General features: G+C 41.4%; 4 protein-coding genes and 1 long non-coding RNA gene across 6 annotated transcripts; 2 read left to right on the top strand and 3 right to left on the bottom strand.

Annotated features, from left to right (window-relative positions):
• Nucleotides 1–95: 95 nt before the first annotated feature.
• Nucleotides 96–4,775, bottom strand: LOC129586464 (ephrin type-B receptor 3-like). Its single transcript, XM_055479729.1, has 9 exons — nucleotides 4,417–4,775; nucleotides 4,119–4,216; nucleotides 3,244–3,436; nucleotides 2,717–2,952; nucleotides 2,545–2,653; nucleotides 2,225–2,472; nucleotides 1,883–2,132; nucleotides 795–1,401; nucleotides 96–476 (listed from the first exon to the last, which is right to left on the bottom strand). The coding sequence occupies exons 1-9, from the start codon at nucleotides 4,556–4,558 to the stop codon at nucleotides 371–373; spliced, it is 1,989 nt and encodes a 662-aa protein (XP_055335704.1). The 5' UTR covers nucleotides 4,559–4,775; the 3' UTR covers nucleotides 96–370.
• A 549-nt stretch (nucleotides 4,776–5,324) lies between these two features.
• Nucleotides 5,325–8,062, bottom strand: LOC129584204 (rRNA methyltransferase 3, mitochondrial-like). Its single transcript, XM_055476326.1, has 2 exons — nucleotides 6,437–8,062; nucleotides 5,325–6,118 (listed from the first exon to the last, which is right to left on the bottom strand). Exons 1-2 carry the CDS (start codon nucleotides 7,854–7,856, stop codon nucleotides 5,595–5,597), a joined length of 1,944 nt encoding a protein of 647 aa, XP_055332301.1. The 5' UTR covers nucleotides 7,857–8,062; the 3' UTR covers nucleotides 5,325–5,594.
• A 165-nt stretch (nucleotides 8,063–8,227) lies between these two features.
• LOC129589415 (uncharacterized) lies at nucleotides 8,228–10,277 on the top strand. Its single transcript, XR_008690596.1, has 6 exons — nucleotides 8,228–8,527; nucleotides 8,800–8,824; nucleotides 9,039–9,092; nucleotides 9,300–9,374; nucleotides 9,600–9,773; nucleotides 9,844–10,277. It is a non-coding gene; the product is annotated as an uncharacterized LOC129589415 (long non-coding RNA).
• LOC129589393 (RING-type E3 ubiquitin-protein ligase PPIL2-like) lies at nucleotides 10,131–13,834 on the bottom strand. Of its 2 annotated transcripts, none has more exons than XM_055484157.1 (11): nucleotides 13,128–13,834; nucleotides 12,993–13,039; nucleotides 12,580–12,671; nucleotides 12,316–12,481; nucleotides 12,020–12,123; nucleotides 11,823–11,955; nucleotides 11,506–11,621; nucleotides 11,179–11,441; nucleotides 10,990–11,104; nucleotides 10,706–10,919; nucleotides 10,131–10,499 (listed from the first exon to the last, which is right to left on the bottom strand). In XM_055484157.1, the coding sequence occupies exons 1-11, from the start codon at nucleotides 13,337–13,339 to the stop codon at nucleotides 10,384–10,386; spliced, it is 1,578 nt and encodes a 525-aa protein (XP_055340132.1). In that variant the 5' UTR covers nucleotides 13,340–13,834; the 3' UTR covers nucleotides 10,131–10,383. The 2 variants fall into 2 exon arrangements, with proteins under 2 accessions (XP_055340132.1, XP_055340124.1); XM_055484149.1 differs by having other exon boundaries at nucleotides 12,936–13,039; nucleotides 13,128–13,830.
• Nucleotides 13,835–14,944: 1,110 nt separating this feature from the next.
• Nucleotides 14,945–17,036, top strand: LOC129589407 (uncharacterized). The gene is made up of 6 exons (XM_055484167.1): nucleotides 14,945–15,502; nucleotides 15,564–15,644; nucleotides 15,808–15,877; nucleotides 16,134–16,245; nucleotides 16,459–16,584; nucleotides 16,681–17,036. The coding sequence occupies exons 1-6, from the start codon at nucleotides 15,436–15,438 to the stop codon at nucleotides 16,771–16,773; spliced, it is 549 nt and encodes a 182-aa protein (XP_055340142.1). The 5' UTR covers nucleotides 14,945–15,435; the 3' UTR covers nucleotides 16,774–17,036.
• Nucleotides 17,037–17,280: the final 244 nt, after the last annotated feature.

Genomic DNA, 17,280 nt, shown 5'->3' with positions numbered 1-17,280 from the left:
GTACTCATACGTCGACGGTCGAATGCTCCCTTCACTAAGTATCCGCACCATCAGTCGTTAAATTAATGATTTATTATACGAATACTTACTGAGTATATCGTGTATATGTATCGCGGCCATTAGAAGCAACAATCATTATGCAGCAACAAGTCGCTTTTCAAATACTGTTAAATAAAGACAAAGAGATACGGTAAAATGAACCCAAAAAGTACTGTATATGCGATATGATAGGCAAAACCAATGAGCTGGCCATTACACAATAAAACGTAAAAATCGGCAGTGGTGGTGGACAATGGAAAAGTGATTACATCCAAACTGCAAGACGACAAAATAAAACCATGCAAAATGCGAAGTCGGAAAGTAGCTAGAGTTAAAACGGCAAACATTCCACAACAGCTGACAAACGCTGCAGGAGTGCAGCAAAACCTGGACGGCATTTCGGGTCAACATTCCAGCAGGCGAGCATGATCTCGTACCTGCAAAACAAACTCCGCTAAAATGCAGCTGTATTACGTGAAATGTTGTGATGCCTACGTGCCGTGGTTTTCCTACCAATGATTAAGTAATCTTAAAATACAAGTGGTTATTGTTAGGTCCAAATTTGGAAGTTATACAGCTGTACAGTGTACGCCCCAGAAGTCAGTACCTAACATCAGAATTTAAAAGGCTTAAATGTGAATCAGGCAGTACATATAATAACAACGGCGGATATTTATGTAGAACATAGTACAAGCCAGCGCGAAGCGTTTAGAGAAACATCAAGTGAGTTACTGAGTTTAAGTACTTTAACTTACACATTTTCCGGACAAATCTGCGGTTTCGCCATAACGTAACGCTCGTTCTTCAAACGATGAAACAGGATATCGATGCTACTGATGTCACGATACGGAGCGTCTCCGAAAGAAAACAGTTCCCACATGGTTATACCAAACGCCCACACATCAGACCACGTCGAGTAACACCAGCTTTCCAGTGATTCTGGAGCCAACCATTTCCAAGGAACTTTACCATGGGAAATTTGGCGGTAATAATCCCGGTTCTGCATCGTCCGTGACAGACCAAAGTCCGATATCTTGGCCACACCATCCGCCGTCACCAGAATATTACGCGCAGCCAAATCCCGGTGAATTATTTTGTAGCGGTACAAATGGTCCATGCCTTCCGCCGCACCAATCGCATAGCCAAGAAATTCGCGATGCACAGCAAATTCATTGTCGTAAGTGAATCGGCGCCTTTTAGCTAGCGTGCGCAGATCGTAACAACACAATTCCATCAATAGATACACCTGCTGATTGTTTATCAAGCTGGCAACCACTGCCACGACGTTCTTGTGGGTGGGAACGGATCTCAAGGTCTGAATTTCCTGGACGAGGGAGTTTCGTTCAGATTCCACCATTGAATCTAAAAATTATCAAATACAAGTACTCGATAAGAATTAAGATAGGAGTTGATCATGTACAACTTATACAAGAAGCTGTCATCTACTATGGCTTTTGTTCTCGCAAAGTAAATACTTCTGTATACAACTCCGCTTTAACAATTTTGTGCTTTTTGGGCATAGTTATTACAGCATATCCGTATTTAAAGAAGTTTTAAAATGACAAATTTTTAACCTTTCAACAAAGGCTAAAATTCACAGCACATACCAACCATACCAAAAGAAATACTCAGGTTGTTAACCAAATGTTTCCTAAAAGAAATGCGTGACCTTTGCAGGCCTACCATCGTGTACCCGTGCATTCTTACATTCGTGACAGGATTTGCCAATGTTGCTTAGTTTGTTAATACAAACATAATATGATTTATTTCTGTTTATTAATTATTTCTTTTTAAAAAGCCGATATCAAGCAAACGGAATTGGCAAAACGCCAGCGGTGCTTACTTCTCATGGTTTTAAGAGCCACATGCGTTTCCTTGTCGGATGACGGCAGTCGAATGGAGATTTCTTGGACAACGCCAAATTCTCCAGTTCCAATTTCGCGAATCATTCTGGGCTGAAGGCTTTCAAGGGGAATGTCTTCTTTGGAAGTATGGAGATAGATGTCATTCTGCACGCCGAACGTATTCTGTGCGTTCTCCAGATACAGCAAATTATCGAATCCCCGACACAGTGGTAGCAGTTGACCAGCGGCCTGTCAAACGATAGTTCACAGCTCATTTTTGCAGAATATGCTGAAGATAAATACCGCCTTTTTACAATATTTTCATGCTAGCAGAATTTTACCTTGTTGGTGCGGCATTTGGCAAGGTGCTTCTTGGCGCACACAAACGGTTTACGTCGATAGATAACCATATAAAGCACAACAAACGCAATCAGCAGTGCTCCCACGAGTCCCCCAAATATCCCATAAAAACCGCTGTATGTCGAGACAGACTGTGGAAGAGCTGCACTTGTTGTGGACAGCATAGTAGTGTTCACAGATGGGAGAACGAAATTATTGTTGTCCGAATGATGCGTCGCATTATGACAGCCTATCAACAAAACAGAGTTATCGTATCCGTGCCGGTATTCTTAATTTACTGATCGGTACATCGAGCACTAACCGGAAACTGTAATCCAACTCTCTGCGGATCGGCTGCATCCAGCTGGACCGCGTGCACAGATTTTGATGTCATAAGTGCCACTTGTCAAAGCATCCACATCAGTCTGCTCCTAAAACGAAATTCCACAAAATCCGTAAACGAATATTAAAAGGATGATTTCAAGCTACAGTACTTGGGTGACATTCAACAAGCTGCCCTCCAGTGGAGAGTAATCACTGAGCGACATATCGAACATAAACTTCTTGCTCCAAGTGACGTCATAACGGAAGTTGGGCAAATGCGGCGAATTGTCGTGCTCAGTATTATTCAAGACTGCCGGTCGATCCCACTGAATAGCCGCAGAAGATAAACAGCGGACATCATCCAGTAAAGTTAAATTCCATCTGATATTTGTTGGAGCCGGCGGAACTAGAACCCGAAACCGTATCATACACCGGTGCAAAGATACTCAAGTGGACAACAGACAGTTTCATTGACGCAAGAGTGCCGGCATGTCGGAGAAGTTTTATCATATTGCAAAATATTCCTAATATTTAAATGAGTTACCTATAACAATCAATCAAGCACCTAACCAGTAACAGAATTGTAATATGTATGACCAAAAATAAGCCAAAACTAACGCAAGGAAGGAAGAAAGACAAGATCGAGGGCAGCAAGTGCAAACTGCAAAGTTGGAACTTGTCCAAATCCGGCTCATACCGCAAAGCATCAAGTTATTGTTCGTGGTCTGCAAGCAGGTGGGGATGGTGATCAGATAGCTGCTGCCGAGAGGGATCCGCTCCCAGTTGAAATTACAGTCCTGACCTTCCACAGCTACTTCGTAGGTTTCACCCAATAGTAATTCCGATTTACTGAACGTTATCACCATGGGTTTCTTAATGGTGTTCGTTTCCTGCCAACAAAAAGAATCCAATAATCCGTCGAAGCCACACAGATATCGCATAAATTATGCAGCCTGGCATTGCGCGTTACATGCTGCGTTTTTCTTACAAATGCAAAATTTCAAATACTACAGTAAAAAAACCGGTACTGCGGAACTACTCGAATAAATACTAATGTACTCGTAACACTCTGCTTGATAGATTTTTGCACTCTGCATGCATTAAAATGAGTTGTGCTCACCATCGCGCGCTCTTATCCACACCACACCATACTTAATCAATTCACGAAAACTAACAATAAAAGTTTTTGTAAAAACGATTTTATGGGATCGGATTGTTCGAGAAGAAGCTGACGCTACAAATGGCCACAAATATTAAAGAATAATTACAAGAATTCATATTAGGAAAAATTCACGTCTGACAATCAGCCGCAACATTTTTTAGCCGATGTTTCGGTTTAAAAAGATGAATATGAGAAACATTTTTAGTGCTTACCGTTCGTGGCATGACAATGAAATACTGCAGAATTTATTGTTATAATTATACTACTCCTTAAATCTACAGTAAATATGCGGAAGGACACTTCCGGTTGGCATCGACTGTCTGCAGTAGCCGTCTGTATCCTCATCTGATCTGAAGTCTGCTCTATTACGTTCATATCATTATACAGTATAGTATTCGCGCTGTACTTACAACCGCGACATCGTGAAGTTCAACGGAATATTGCACTGAACCGGACCGCTGCCCACTGGATGTCGGACGCAACGAAATAATTAAGGTGCAAAGGTTGTCTAGAAAATTTCGCAAATTGTCAGTGTAGAGATACGCCCCGTAAAACTGTAGCAACGGTTTGCGTTCAGCCATTTTTAAATAATGTATCATTTATATATGTACAGATATATGGATGTCGCTCGATCATAAAGCGAACACTAAAATAGGGTTAACTGTTAACTATAACGATCTATCGCTTTAAGGAAGTATAAGTACCAACCTGGAACTCCTTGATTGCTGTAGGAAAACGTAACGGTCCCAGTCTCTGCATCCTTTGCCGTGGCGGAAACTAGCGTCAGGTGTCCAGGATTGTTGAACACCGAGATGGAAGAGGCATCTGTCGTAACGGGAATCGGCGCCATTGCACCGGACAGATGTACTTACGTTAATTTCAGTACAATTTCATGCACATCGGCGCACTAGCATATTGAATGGTGTGAAACTAATACAACACTGAACCAGGAAACATTTCAATTGAAAATTAAAAACTGCAAGCGGTTTCGTTTGGTACTGCAAATGAAGGTTAATTCCGTGTCTGGCAAATTTAATGTTCAGACACTTCGATAAGCACTGGCTAGGCATCGCAAAAGAATACTGACTTCGACGACGGAGATTAAGCTACGGCCTACAGTACTACCGGCAAGTTGCCGGCAACAAGTTTGCGGTATTGAACTGCACCTGCGTCTAATCTCTTATTGGCTTCCAGATCCGTCTGCCATTTGGGATAGGATACGCCCATGCATTTCGCAAGATTTTTTAACTTTTGTTTTCTTCGGAATAGGGTAATCGCGTGCGTTGTCTGACTTTAAAGTGAAAAGCTTTGAAGAACTTCAACAATAAATGTTGGCAACAAAGGCAAAATGCATATTACGTAAGTTTATTAGTTTGCTTTGGTCAGTCATCATGGCTCATAATGGACATCGATCTTACAGCATGTGCACTGTGGCATTTCCATTGCTGTACAGTATTCTTTGATGCACAACAAGTTCTTCACGTTTTGCATCCTGTATCAAGACAGGCTAAACTACCGTCGGAATAGATCATTGGAGATAAGACACTGAAAAACGAATCGAATTCACCTGTATTATCTCACACAAGATTTTTTTTCGCATGCGGTGTCTCATTTTTTGGATGGTGGAAGATGGAATCCACAAACTAAGAGAAAGTAACTGATCAGCAATTATTCTGTCTTCTTCACGAATCAAAGAATTCGATACTGATTTAGTCAAGTTTACAAACATCACTGTATTTCACGGCAACTGCATGGCATACCAGCTGGGTTTTGCTACATAACAACCACTGCATATTTTAGTAAACATGTAAATGCAAAAATGCTACAATTTACATTAACGCAATATTTCATTAACTGCCCGGTAATATTATTATTCGCAACGAAATTTAAGCTGTTCGATGGCCTTCCGACTGCGAAACTTCGTCATCGTCCACGCCTCTTAACAGACGCTGTCGCTTCATTTCAAACGCCAACACTGCGACGGCTGACGCGGCATTGAGACTCTCTATCTTGTTCCCCATCGGAATAACTAACCGGACACCCTCTCGTGCTTGCATCAGGGCACGAGCTTCTTGGCTTATTCCGTGCGTTTCTCCTCCGATTATTAATACGACACTGCCACCGGCCATATCCACCTGATGGTACGCTGCTGTGTCCAAATCAACCTCAACATCCTTACGCCGGGATGTTCGTGAGCCGTCAGTCGCACCAAATGAATCCGAAGAAGCGCTTTCCACGTTGTCGGCGAGGAAGACTGTTGCGTTATCTTCCAGGTAATTGGCAACCATGTTCCATGGTACATTATACTGGATAGGCATATGAAAATGTCCACCGCTGCCGGCTCTTAGAACTTTTGAATCCCATGGATCCGTACAGTTTTCCGTCGCGATCAGCTGTTCACAACCGGCGCCTGTGGAAAGACGAGTTACTTATATATTGTTCTCACATTTTCTTAATCTGGAAGCTGCTAACGATGAATCCACAAATTAAGTATTAATTGACCTTTCGCGTTATTATAGGCCATACCTACAGTACAGCTGCACAGCTAACTGTGTATTGCATAATTATTACAGAACACTTAAGAAGACAAACAACACTTCTGCTTAAACAAAATAATCACTCACCCTACTAAGTCTCTACAGTAATTCAAAAACACAAATTCGTAGTACGAAAAACGTTGTTCTTACTGCTCCGAACCATGAACTGTTTTTCGTTAATCTTAATATACCTGCCAATACACGGATAACCGCTCCCATATTCCCGGGATCGCGAATGTTATCCAGCACAACTGTCAAGGGCATTGAATCGATGCGCTCCATATTGTCGGTATCCGGCATGTCAGCAATGGCCATGATACCCGGCGGTGTGACCATTTCCGACCACAACGACATCTGTTTCTGACTGACCTGCAGCTGCTCTGGCTGTGACATCTTCAGTGCATCCTTCGAGAGTCGGCGCACCAGTTCCGGGCTGCACGCAAAGACCGTGTGCACCTTCAGACCCGCGTCCAGAGCGTCGTTAATGAGACGCACGCCTTCCAAGAGGATTTTGCGATTCTTCATCCTGTTCTTGCGATTTCTCGTTTGAATAACTGCGTTTTTAAACACTTTATCGTTGTCCTTCACCCCCCGCAGTGCAGGCATCGGTCGATCAGAACCTGCAGCCTTCTCCGCATTGGGATCTTGACTGAAACGCGCACCATCATCTGTTCCATCTTCCCGCTCAGCTGCAGGCGTTCTTGGTCCAGATGATCCATGGCGTTTCTTTTTCTGCTGAGATTTGTCATACTCCAATTCATTTTCCATGTGTTCATCCCTACTTGGCTGATAATCGTTGAACTGTTTATTGCGCTTAGTGAAGAGATATTCTTCCTTGGTCATGCCTATGGTATCGGAGCGCTCACGTGGAGAACTGCGCTGCGTAACTTCACCATACTCCACCCGATTATTAAACTTCCTGTGATTCGCTGATTTGCCTTTATAGTGCAGATTATCATTCTCATCAAACGCATCATTTTCCTCTGCCCTGCCTCTACTCATCTGCTTCCTGTTGAAATTTCTGTCCAATTCCGGAGGCGGTTTCACGTTGTCATTCCATTCCGAAGTTTTGAACGGCCTGGTTACTTGTCTCATGGAACCGCCTGAAAAACCACTTTGCATTCTCGCTGTTGTTCCGTCTTCTTCTTCTTCTTCAACATCTTCGCGGGGTCGATAAACAGCTTTATGGATCTTTTTCTTGCGCTCTTCTTTAAGTGGCTTGTCAACTAGTTTTCCCTTTCTGGGATCCTCTGGCCAATCAATTTCGGGTTCGTCCTCCATATCCACTGGTTCTTGTCTGCGCCGATCATTCGTTTGCTGCGCTTTTAACCAGATCGGCTTCTGTTCCTTAAAATGTCTTTGCTCCTCGTCCGTACGCAAGTCCCCACGCACTGCATCGGTGAATCTGCCCATATCAAAGGCTCGCTGGGGACGGGTTTCGGCGAAACTGCTTCGGGACGGTTGCGAGAATTCTGGGACGAAGTCACCTTCGTCGAACTGATTCGTATTTCGTGGGCGCATTCCTCGAGCGGACAAGACAGTTGATGTCCTGAGTGAGCGCGATGTACAGAAAAAACACAGTCTTACAAGGTTTTGGCGAAGTACCGGCATGATGCAGCCTGCACCGTAGCCAATATTTCCAAAGATATCCCACAGGAATGTTCGGTTCCCACTAACAGTGACAGATCAACCTTTACGTACGAACGCAATATGCGGTACTACTGTTAGACGAATTGTAAAATCACCCGTACACACTTAAACGAAACATTTAAACAATAAAGCTAATAACCAAGAAAAACAACTGTCCATTACAACTTAACAACAGAATGATGCAAGCAAAGAATTTGTTGGCAAATGTTCCTTTCGTGGAGTGGCGAGGCATATTCTTCTACTCGTGCAACCCTAGCATCATGGGCCCGCTACTGGAAAGCCCCAAAGGTGCGTCCGTGACTCTGCGTACACTGTACAGTATTAAAGCACTGTCAGGACCTACTGTATACAGTAGGTCCTGGTACTGTGATCAAGATCCAAGACTTCAAAAGCTTTTCCTTTCCTATTAAACTCATTTACTCACAGTTTTAATTTTCATCAGCTTTTACGGCTATACGAGTATCCAAACAATTTAGTTTTTATTAATTTTTACGTGCTTCTGAAATACATTGAACGTTTTAAGAACCTAGAAAGTTGAGCTGACTGTTTTTACGTTTTCGCCCCCTGCTCAGAGTGCTCGCATACATCATGTCTGCTAAAAGCGGAAAAGTTTTGGTTAGCGTGGTTTACTGGTAAGTGGTATGAGCAGAATTTTTCAAATTATAAGCATATTTGATAACTTGACATAATTATGGAGTAAGTGTTGCCAATCCAAATGATACGGCTGTAGAACTGTCACATTATTTGGAGTTGATGATTTCTTCTTAAGTTGGAAACTGGAGAGAATAAGTTATTATTTCTTCATTTGTGCTAAACATGGCCACATGGGGATTGCCCGGTCCGACTTACAGCTGTATTGTTTTGATTCTGAGAAACAGTGACCATGATTATTGGTTTTTTTCAGCGGTGCGTGAGGGTATGGATCCAGGGTACGTATTTCCGTTATTTGTGGAGCCTTATTACTTCAGTGCTGTAGCAGCGTAGCGATAACTACTGCTGATTAACTTTCATACCGAGCATCGCCTGTGATGACTTGTGACTTGTGATGGATCATATCATCATATGCATTGTATAATTTAAGAAAACTGTAGAAGCATGTAATTGGATAACTATACCTCTCCCTTTTTCTGATGTGTATTACAGTTCCGTGCATTCGAAGCGGAACTTCGGAAACGGTACAAGGATGAAATTGAAGTGGTAAGCCGTAAATTAGGAGCATTATACAGTAATTGCATTAACTTTTAAATAAATTGTGGATATGTTAATCGTGTACAACGGACATGGCACGTTTAAAATTTTACATCCTCTGTTGATTATGATGACGATTTGTCAGAATTGTTATTCTGGAAATGCACACAACTACCCGCGAAATCCTTCTTTCTTTTTGTGTTTTGGTATACGTAGAGAGGCTCCGCGACGCCAACCCGGACCGGCAAATTCGAAGTCGAAGTGAACGGACGCTTATGCCATTCCAAAATTGTAAGCGATACGTATTTTTCTTCTTGCCGTTGCTTATAAAGGGGAAGCAGCAACTAGGACATGTGAAACGACATTCGCTCAGTCAGCCTCGATGCATCGGAAGAATAACACAAATGACATGCATAAATAGTTGCTGACTAACACTTGCTTGCTGAATGAACGATGAGGCTGCATTTTGTGGGGAGTGGTTTATCTGTTTCGCACATCATTTTTTCCAAATTACAGAACGGCGATGGGTTTTGCGACTCCACCGACAAACTTCACAAGGTCATGAAGGCCATAGAAGAAGCACTGGAAGATGCCGATAATGAAGTGGACACCAAGCAGTCCGGCGACCGTCGAATTCCGCCTCGCTAATCCTGCGTTTGAAATTTTGGAGGTTGCTGTCTCGATTGACTGGTAAAGAGAAAACATTTGAAGCTTCACCTTGACGGGGAGTTTTCCATCTTTGAAAATTGGTTCGTTGTAGGTAAATAAAATCAGCGCAAACTGGAGAAGTCCTATGAAAGTGCTAGGATAAAGTTTCCTCTTAGCACTGGATGTTTGCCTTTCCTTTTTGCATGATTTTACACGCCAGTCTTTTGGTTCAGCAATATTCCGTCATTAATTGTCATCAACTCGAATACATTCTGATGCAGCTATGCGGTAGTTTAATACGTTGCTTGCTTGATTTGATGATGCAGTAGCATTGCAGAAGTGTATTGTAGTAATGTTGGCATCGAGCCATGGTCGTGAACTTCTCGGTTCATCTAGTTGCTGAATTCATTTATTTACTGCGGATTTACAGATTTCGATAGCAATTAACAGCTTTTAGTATATTTGTTGACTGCTTCGCTGCGCTATTTACCAGAAAGTGTTATTCCTTTGTATCGTTCATTGTATCAAAGTAAAGCACCCAATACTCCGCGCACCAACAGTCAAGACTCAAAACTAATAATATTCATTCTACGTAGTGCATAACAGTTTCAAAACAAATTTCGTAGAACAAAAACATGATCCTCTTCATAACTCACAACACGTCACCATGCGCTAAAATCTTTAAACTTGATACCTTCTGCGGGAAGTTTCGATTTTTTATTAAGCGTTTCCGTACTGGTAGATGGAGTGTCATCATCCTGAGGTAACCTGTGATGCAAATTGGCAGAATGAACAACATGCAATAAAACGAGATAATCACATCAAAAGAACTTCATGACAAAAATTTTTTTATAAGTTTTTGCTCTCATCAACACAGCAAAAATTTGTACACGGCACATGCTGGCTGCAAGTGTAAGACCACGTCCTACGGCAGAAAACACCGCCCAAAGATTGTTCAGCAAAGTTAGCTTTACCTTTTTCTTGCATTAGCCAAATACTTCCCAACTTGCCCGCTTGACCTGGGCAAAGCGCTTTCGTCAAGAGCCTCAGTTTTCTGCCTGGGTTTTCTTTAAGAAACGAAGTCTCAGCAGCGACAGCATCCGCTTTGCGTTTTCGTTCTTCGGCAATCTCTTTTTCTACATCCGCAAAAGGATCTTGAAAGACTTCGATGTTGATGATTTTTATAGGCTGCAATTTTCAGATAGTTACGCATAAAAAAGAAATCTGAAAATCGAGGTGCAACAGGTTCGGCACTCACATGAGTAGGCTTGTCAGTATCATCAACTGGAATCTGCTCCAATTTGGCCAAAACGTCCAAACCGCCAACGACACGACCAAATACCGAATGCTTGCCATCTAAATGTTTCTGCGGCCTGTAAATATATGCTCATGAGAGGAAGTAAGACCATAAAAAATGTTTAAATCTATGAATAATACAATGCCCAACCTGAAGATGATGAAAAACTGTGATTTATTCGTATTCGGTCCAGAATTAGCCATACTGACAATGCCCCTGACGTCGTGCTTGAGCCCTGTTTTCAATTCATCCTCGAACTCCTTTCCCCCTTCAAAAGCAGACGCACCACCCTTTCCCGTACCAGTGGGATCCCCACCTTGTATCATGAAATTTTTTATCAGACGATGGAAGATGGTTTCTGTATAGTAACCCGCTCTGCAATGCCGAAGGAAATTATCGCTGGTCTTAGTGGCCTGCAATTCACAATTATACATCTTATTCATTCCGATAAAATATTCTGCGGACAAAGTTTTGTACCATATCAGCATGAATTTCGAGGTTCAGCGCTCCAAAATTGGTTATCAAACGGACATACGCCTTCTTCTGCCTCTTTTTCACGCGATCATAACGAATGGCGTCTTCATCGAGCATGGCTGAAATTTTACAGAGGTCAAGGAATGGAAGTTCCAAAGCCCATTTTATGCGTTTTACAACTAGTAAAATTCCCCCGACCGGTAACTGCTAAAAGACCGTTCGTTTCAGTCTATATTTTGGCTAGAGTCATTTTTTTATCGTTTACCTACTGTACACGGCCTACACGTGAGCAGAATGTTTTGGAATTTAAATTCCCTTACCAGCAGTTTGTACCGTCACCGGTTCCATAACAGTCGACGTAAATCCAGCCGCTACCAGTCCAGTAGAATAATGGGCGGCGTTCACACTGTCGGTGGCAGCTGGCCGGAAAGGTGTTTTACTGTCACTAAAAAGCTGTAACAAAAAGCCACCAGTTAGATAAAAACGACCAAGTATAAAATTCCATACTATCAGTTACAGAAAGGTCTTGCGGCTTCTTGTAGTCTTTCTCCAGCTCGGCCAGAGCGGCTTTTGCTTCGACACTGATGGATTTAAGATTTGCTCCGGACCCTTGACCGGCCTCTGACAAAAAATGCAAAACACAATACAAAAATAAAATTCATAATCTCATCGTGAAACATTACAACGCAATGTGACTCTTCTGTCGACAACTCATAGTCGTGATTTCCACCAAATACCACATCCATCGCGGCCACATTATCATTACAGTTTATCACTGCACAAGCACACACACAGTGATGTAGCCAAGATTACCTAATGGTTTGGCCTTCAAACTGTTCTTTATATGGTGAAAGCTTTCCATGTTCAACCTTTCCAAGTTGCTGGGATCCTGAAGCGAAATAATATCGCTTTTCTGAAAGGCTGCGTCTGTGATCAGATCGCGGAAATTCTTGGCTTTGATATTGAGATTCTCCACGGCCTGCAAAAGCATATTTCATCACGCGAAAATTAAGTAATGTGTTGCAATAGTAAAGTAAAATATATCTAGGCAGTGGGCAGCGGTGCAGCGCTAATTACCTCGTAAGAAAATACATTTCCGGTCGGCTTGATGCAGACAATATGGGTATTTTCGTTGAACGGTTTATAAGTAGCCGGACAATAATACTTTCCTGTTTAAAAATCACAATAATTAATTCAATTACAAAAATTCACATTCATTATTCATAGTTTTATTCTGTCCATGTGTATCAAATCTCTATTTGCAGAAGTGCAACCTCAAAACTTAATTTCTAACAACAATTATAAATTATTTGATTTATTTGACAAACAACAGTCTAACAACGTTTGATCTCGAAGAACAAATAATACAAGCAGTAATTTGCCCATGCACATTGCGACAAGCAGCTGCTGTGTAGTTTGAAATGGTTCGTTACCTTCGGAATTTTTGAAATAATTCGCTTTGATCAAAGCCTTGGCTTGCAGAGGCTCACCAGTGCAAGGGTGCGTTCCGTATTTCTTCAAATATGGCAAAATATTTCTATCAAAGAATAACAAACACTTTATTTCCTGACTGTTCCAGTAAGGATGCCTTCTTCAAATTTTGTAATACTTCAAAGACCACTCACACAAGGTCGAATACGAATCCATCGGGAGACACGTAAGGGTTTTCGAAGGGCTGAAGAGATATGGCACACGCGTAAAACGGCAACCTCCGAAACCTGCCAACGAAGCTCGAACCAGGACGCGCTGCCAAAGCTGCGGCTTTTCCTCCGTAAATGCCACTCCATTCCGTTGTGGTTAAATACAGTTTATCTTTTTGATGTTGACGTTTTCCCATTTCAGATTCTGATTATGGCAATAAAACCAAAGAATTCGAAGTCAATTCAAACATAAACAGCATTTGCGTCCACACTCAAGATCTAAATCCAGGAGAGGTAGCAATCATCACTCCATATTTCGATGGCCGAAAACAATAAAGAATCAGATCATACGTACTTCCTAGTTGCTACTACAGCAATGAGAAATCTGAAAAGTTTTAAGGTTTTAAGTGGTTTAGAATCCACTCTCCACCTAAACCGATAAAGGAATGGCAAAAGTAGAGACTCTATCAGCGAAAAACCACTTTTTCTGTATGGCCTCAGTCGTATTTCACATAGGCTTGTTTTGTAGAGAAAAAAATCTAAAACTTTTTAGTGTTTTTGAATAAACTGAAAGAAAAAGATTTCTTTTCCAAAAAGCAGGAATGATGGGAATATACGTCCCACAATAGCGTCTACGAGGAACCGCATTTTTAGCCGTGCCAGCCCGAATATGAGCCGATCTCCACTGCATACTTAAAGCATGGGGCCAGCCACAGAAACTCGTGTGCGGTAGCCCTAATGTCTTAATCATCGTGAGAGACGATTTTAGCTCATGTTCTGTGGCTTCCCAAAATTCTAAAAGATGTAACAAGCTAGACAACTCAAAATTTTTGAATGTATGTATCAAGTTTTATCAGTTTCAGCAAAGCAGACATGCTGAATGCAAGTTTATCAGTATGCCGTTTGCCAGGGAACCTAACGTACAAAACACCAGATTTCACAGTTCGCACTTATTCCAACACCCGGAGTTTCCCGGGGAGATTTTCATCCCAAAACTGAATGAAATCGAAAGATGATAGAGTTTACAAATTTGTGGATTTGGTAAAGTTGTGGTAAATCGTCCTAGTTCAAAAGATAAATGCAACAGAACAGCAACTTCTGTATAGTGCGACTGGGTCTACAACGTTTATAGTGGCTCAATGTAGTGGTACTCTGGATAAGCCATACACCATTCGATAGAGAATTAAATTCTCTTTCTGATTGGTGCATTTTAAAATGAGACCAATGAGAAAGGCCTGGGGCAGGGCTACGACAAGCCGAGGCATGCATTTTCTCGGTACGAAGCACGGGATTCGAGCCGAAATAGTGCACAGTGTGGTGTATATACCTACGCTGTCGTTGAGTCTCTAGGCAAAAGAGATCATTCCAATTGATTTTTTTGAGTTTGTCGTCCTGCGATGATCAGTCTTCACAGTGCCATGCAAGGGGGTTGCAACGTCGACTAACATAAGATCTACCAAACCGAATGACCAAATAAACTGACATGAGCGATCACCGGAAGTCCGGGATCAGAGACACAACAGCGCTAACAAGTTACTTACAATAATGAAGAAGGTTCTTGAAGCACGTAAACGACAAAATTATTTTAGACAAACAAAAACTACCTGTTACCTATTTGCAGTATCGATAGTACAGTGCAGTACTTATTGCGTGTACATGTGCAGTATCGAAGCCAGATTATTTTAAGGTGGTGAAGAAGTACAGGTGATAAGCTGATATCGATAACATACAATACATGAACACAATAATTATAGATATTTATATTTCGTACTCGTACGTAAAGTTGCACTAAAGTTGATAAATTGTAGATGAGATTGCTTATAGTTATGACTATGTTGTGAGTCTGTGACTGTCATTTTGCTATGTATTTCTTTGTCCTTAAAGTCCCTTCATCACAGAAACTTCCAAATCACCATCTCCACGTGTATTTTAGAGCACGACCAGTGATGTCAACTGTGATGTGGAAGAGCCACATTGCTCGACTGCTGTCAGGCTGCGCATATATAAGTCAGCAACAACATAAGTTATCTATACCATAGTTATCAAGTTTTATTACGCTATTATTTCTAGATCAGGTTGTACACTGTGGGCGATTTATTTAAGTAGATGGTATACTTACTAGCTAATAATACGTAATGCATAAGGAATTATCACTTCTGCCCCGTTCTTGAAATCTTGTACGCTGTAGACGCCGGCAAAATTCATAGTTTTTATATTCCTTAATCCAAGTTTGGCTCTTGCTGCCACTAACATTTCTATTTACTTTGTAACTGATATATAAGAAATTGCCAAAATGGGTATGCTCTTTTCTCGTGTTTGGAATTCGCTGTTCAGGATGGATCCAGTCAGCATACTAATGGGTAAAGAAGAGAGGTCATTTCGTTGACATTACTAATCAGTAACCTCTAATTTTTTTCATAGTTGGTCTGGACAATGCCGGCAAAACCACTGTTCTTTTCAAACTTCGCTTGGGAGAAGTAGTTTGCACGATTCCCACAATCGGTAATTACATATTAAAGAGTCTTAGAGGATTATAATGTCTGAAACCTCTGGTGTCATTTTTTCTCACAGCGCAAACATATTCTTGAAGTGCTGACACCTTTCGGAAATATTGTAATACTGGTGAATATGGCTGTACATGTTCAAGGTTGCAATTATTTTGTAGGATTCAATGTGGAAACTGTTTCTTACAAGAATCTCAATTTCACCGTGTGGGATGTCGGTGGCCAGGAGAGGTAAATCGGGGGCAGCAGCTATGTGGCAGATAATCACAAAAATCTTCGTAGTTGTATTCCGCTTTTTATCTACCAAAACAGAAGAATACGTCAATAAACCAAAAATAATATAAACATATGCAGTGGCCGCGAGCGACTATCTAATTATGCTTATTAGTCAATCGAGTACTGTATAGTATACTATCCATTTTGACTCGCTGACCTTTATGGCAAGTTTACAAACGGACTGGTGGAATCATCACGTCGGGGTTTTTAGGTTGCGTCCGTTATGGCATCACTACTTCCACAGTGCGAAAGCAGTAATTTACGTTGTGGATTCAAATGATCCGCAGCGTATGGCCGAAGCGCAGGAAGAACTATACAGACTGGTATGCGTAATACATGCATTAACTGTTATTACAACATCACAATGAAAAATTTACTTATCAGATAGTTATAAATCATTTTTATATACTCGTACTTAGCACATCTGCACCACGTAATCACGCACATTTCAACACATGTAAGCATATGTAAGCGAATTTATGCGAATGTGGAAGCATTTTGTTCAGCGGTAGTCGGATCAATCAAAACACTTTTAGGTCACTGCAGACGAACTTCGGGATGCTCCGTTTCTGATTTTGGCAAACAAACAAGATCTTCCTCATGCATTATCGGCTGGGGAAATCGCAAAAGGTCTTGGACTGAGTGACCTTCGAAGCCACCGGGTATGTCTAAAACTTTTCATACTTCTAGCTTTGATAATATGGAAATCCATTTTCACATATACTGCAACATGAAGCATTCTTCGCTTTTTATTGCAGTGGCATATACAGTCTTGCTGTGCAACTAGTGGAGATGGGCTTTATGAAGGCCTGGACTGGCTTGCCCGGGATTTGACAAACAAACGCAACTAATTAAGTTTTTAGCACTCTCGATTTTATAAAAAAAGCTACAAACATGCATGCAGGTCTGTTTAACTATGCGCTATTCATTAATCTGCGCTTTGATTAGCTGGAAACACTGCGGTTAATTTCTGATATGCTTACGCGTGATAAAATAATGGCCGGTTGGTTTAATTACCTGGAGGTGCAGTTCTTATACGAATTGCCATCCTGGTCACGCTTAACTACAATACCTGTTTTGGCCGTTATGTCGTGACTGAAATTAAAAACTATATGTACAATTATACATCTGACAGTGTACTTATTGTATTTGTTTCTTGATCTTTAATCTTGTATTTAATGGCGCTTGTAAATTGCAGCACCAAAAGCTTGGCACATGGATGAGCCATATACTCTGTATATGGTCTCATCCAGCGAGTGATGCGGGTGCGTGTAATATGCACAGTAATATATGTATTTACTTCATCGTTTATAACCCGAATCGACTGAAAGTGTGGAAATGTCGCAAATATTCTTGTC

The sequence above is a fragment of the Paramacrobiotus metropolitanus genome, unplaced genomic scaffold (assembly GCF_019649055.1).
Source record: "Paramacrobiotus metropolitanus isolate TYO unplaced genomic scaffold, Prichtersi_v1.0 Parri_scaffold0000002, whole genome shotgun sequence".
NCBI lineage: Eukaryota > Metazoa > Tardigrada > Eutardigrada > Parachela > Macrobiotidae > Paramacrobiotus > Paramacrobiotus metropolitanus.
The sequence above is the reverse complement of the archived record's forward strand: the minus strand, read 5'-3'. Positions and strand labels throughout refer to the sequence as shown.

Excerpts from the sequence above, each read along its gene's own strand:
- LOC129589407 (XM_055484167.1), top strand. The coding sequence starts at position 15,436 with ATGGGTATGCTCTTTTCTCGTGTTTGGAATTCGCTGTTCAGGATGGAT. Across the intron at positions 15,645-15,807 it reads TTGCACGATTCCCACAATCG|GATTCAATGTGGAAACTGTT; the intron begins GTAATTACATAT and ends ATTATTTTGTAG. Across the intron at positions 16,246-16,458 it reads AGGAAGAACTATACAGACTG|GTCACTGCAGACGAACTTCG; the intron begins GTATGCGTAATA and ends AAACACTTTTAG.
- LOC129586464 (XM_055479729.1), bottom strand. The coding sequence starts at position 4,558 with ATGGCGCCGATTCCCGTTACGACAGATGCCTCTTCCATCTCGGTGTTC. Across the intron at positions 2,654-2,716 it reads GCTTGTTGAATGTCACCCAA|GAGCAGACTGATGTGGATGC; the intron begins GTACTGTAGCTT and ends ATTTCGTTTTAG. Across the intron at positions 2,473-2,544 it reads GAGTTGGATTACAGTTTCCG|GCTGTCATAATGCGACGCAT; the intron begins GTTAGTGCTCGA and ends TTTTGTTGATAG.
- LOC129584204 (XM_055476326.1), bottom strand. The coding sequence starts at position 7,856 with ATGCCGGTACTTCGCCAAAACCTTGTAAGACTGTGTTTTTTCTGTACA. Across the intron at positions 6,119-6,436 it reads GGTTATCCGTGTATTGGCAG|GCGCCGGTTGTGAACAGCTG; the intron begins GTATATTAAGAT and ends GTCTTTCCACAG.
- LOC129589393 (XM_055484149.1), bottom strand. The coding sequence starts at position 13,339 with ATGGGAAAACGTCAACATCAAAAAGATAAACTGTATTTAACCACAACG. Across the intron at positions 11,622-11,822 it reads GGTGACGGTACAAACTGCTG|CCATGCTCGATGAAGACGCC; the intron begins GTAAGGGAATTT and ends GTAAAATTTCAG. Across the intron at positions 11,442-11,505 it reads TCGAAATTCATGCTGATATG|GCCACTAAGACCAGCGATAA; the intron begins GTACAAAACTTT and ends TGTGAATTGCAG.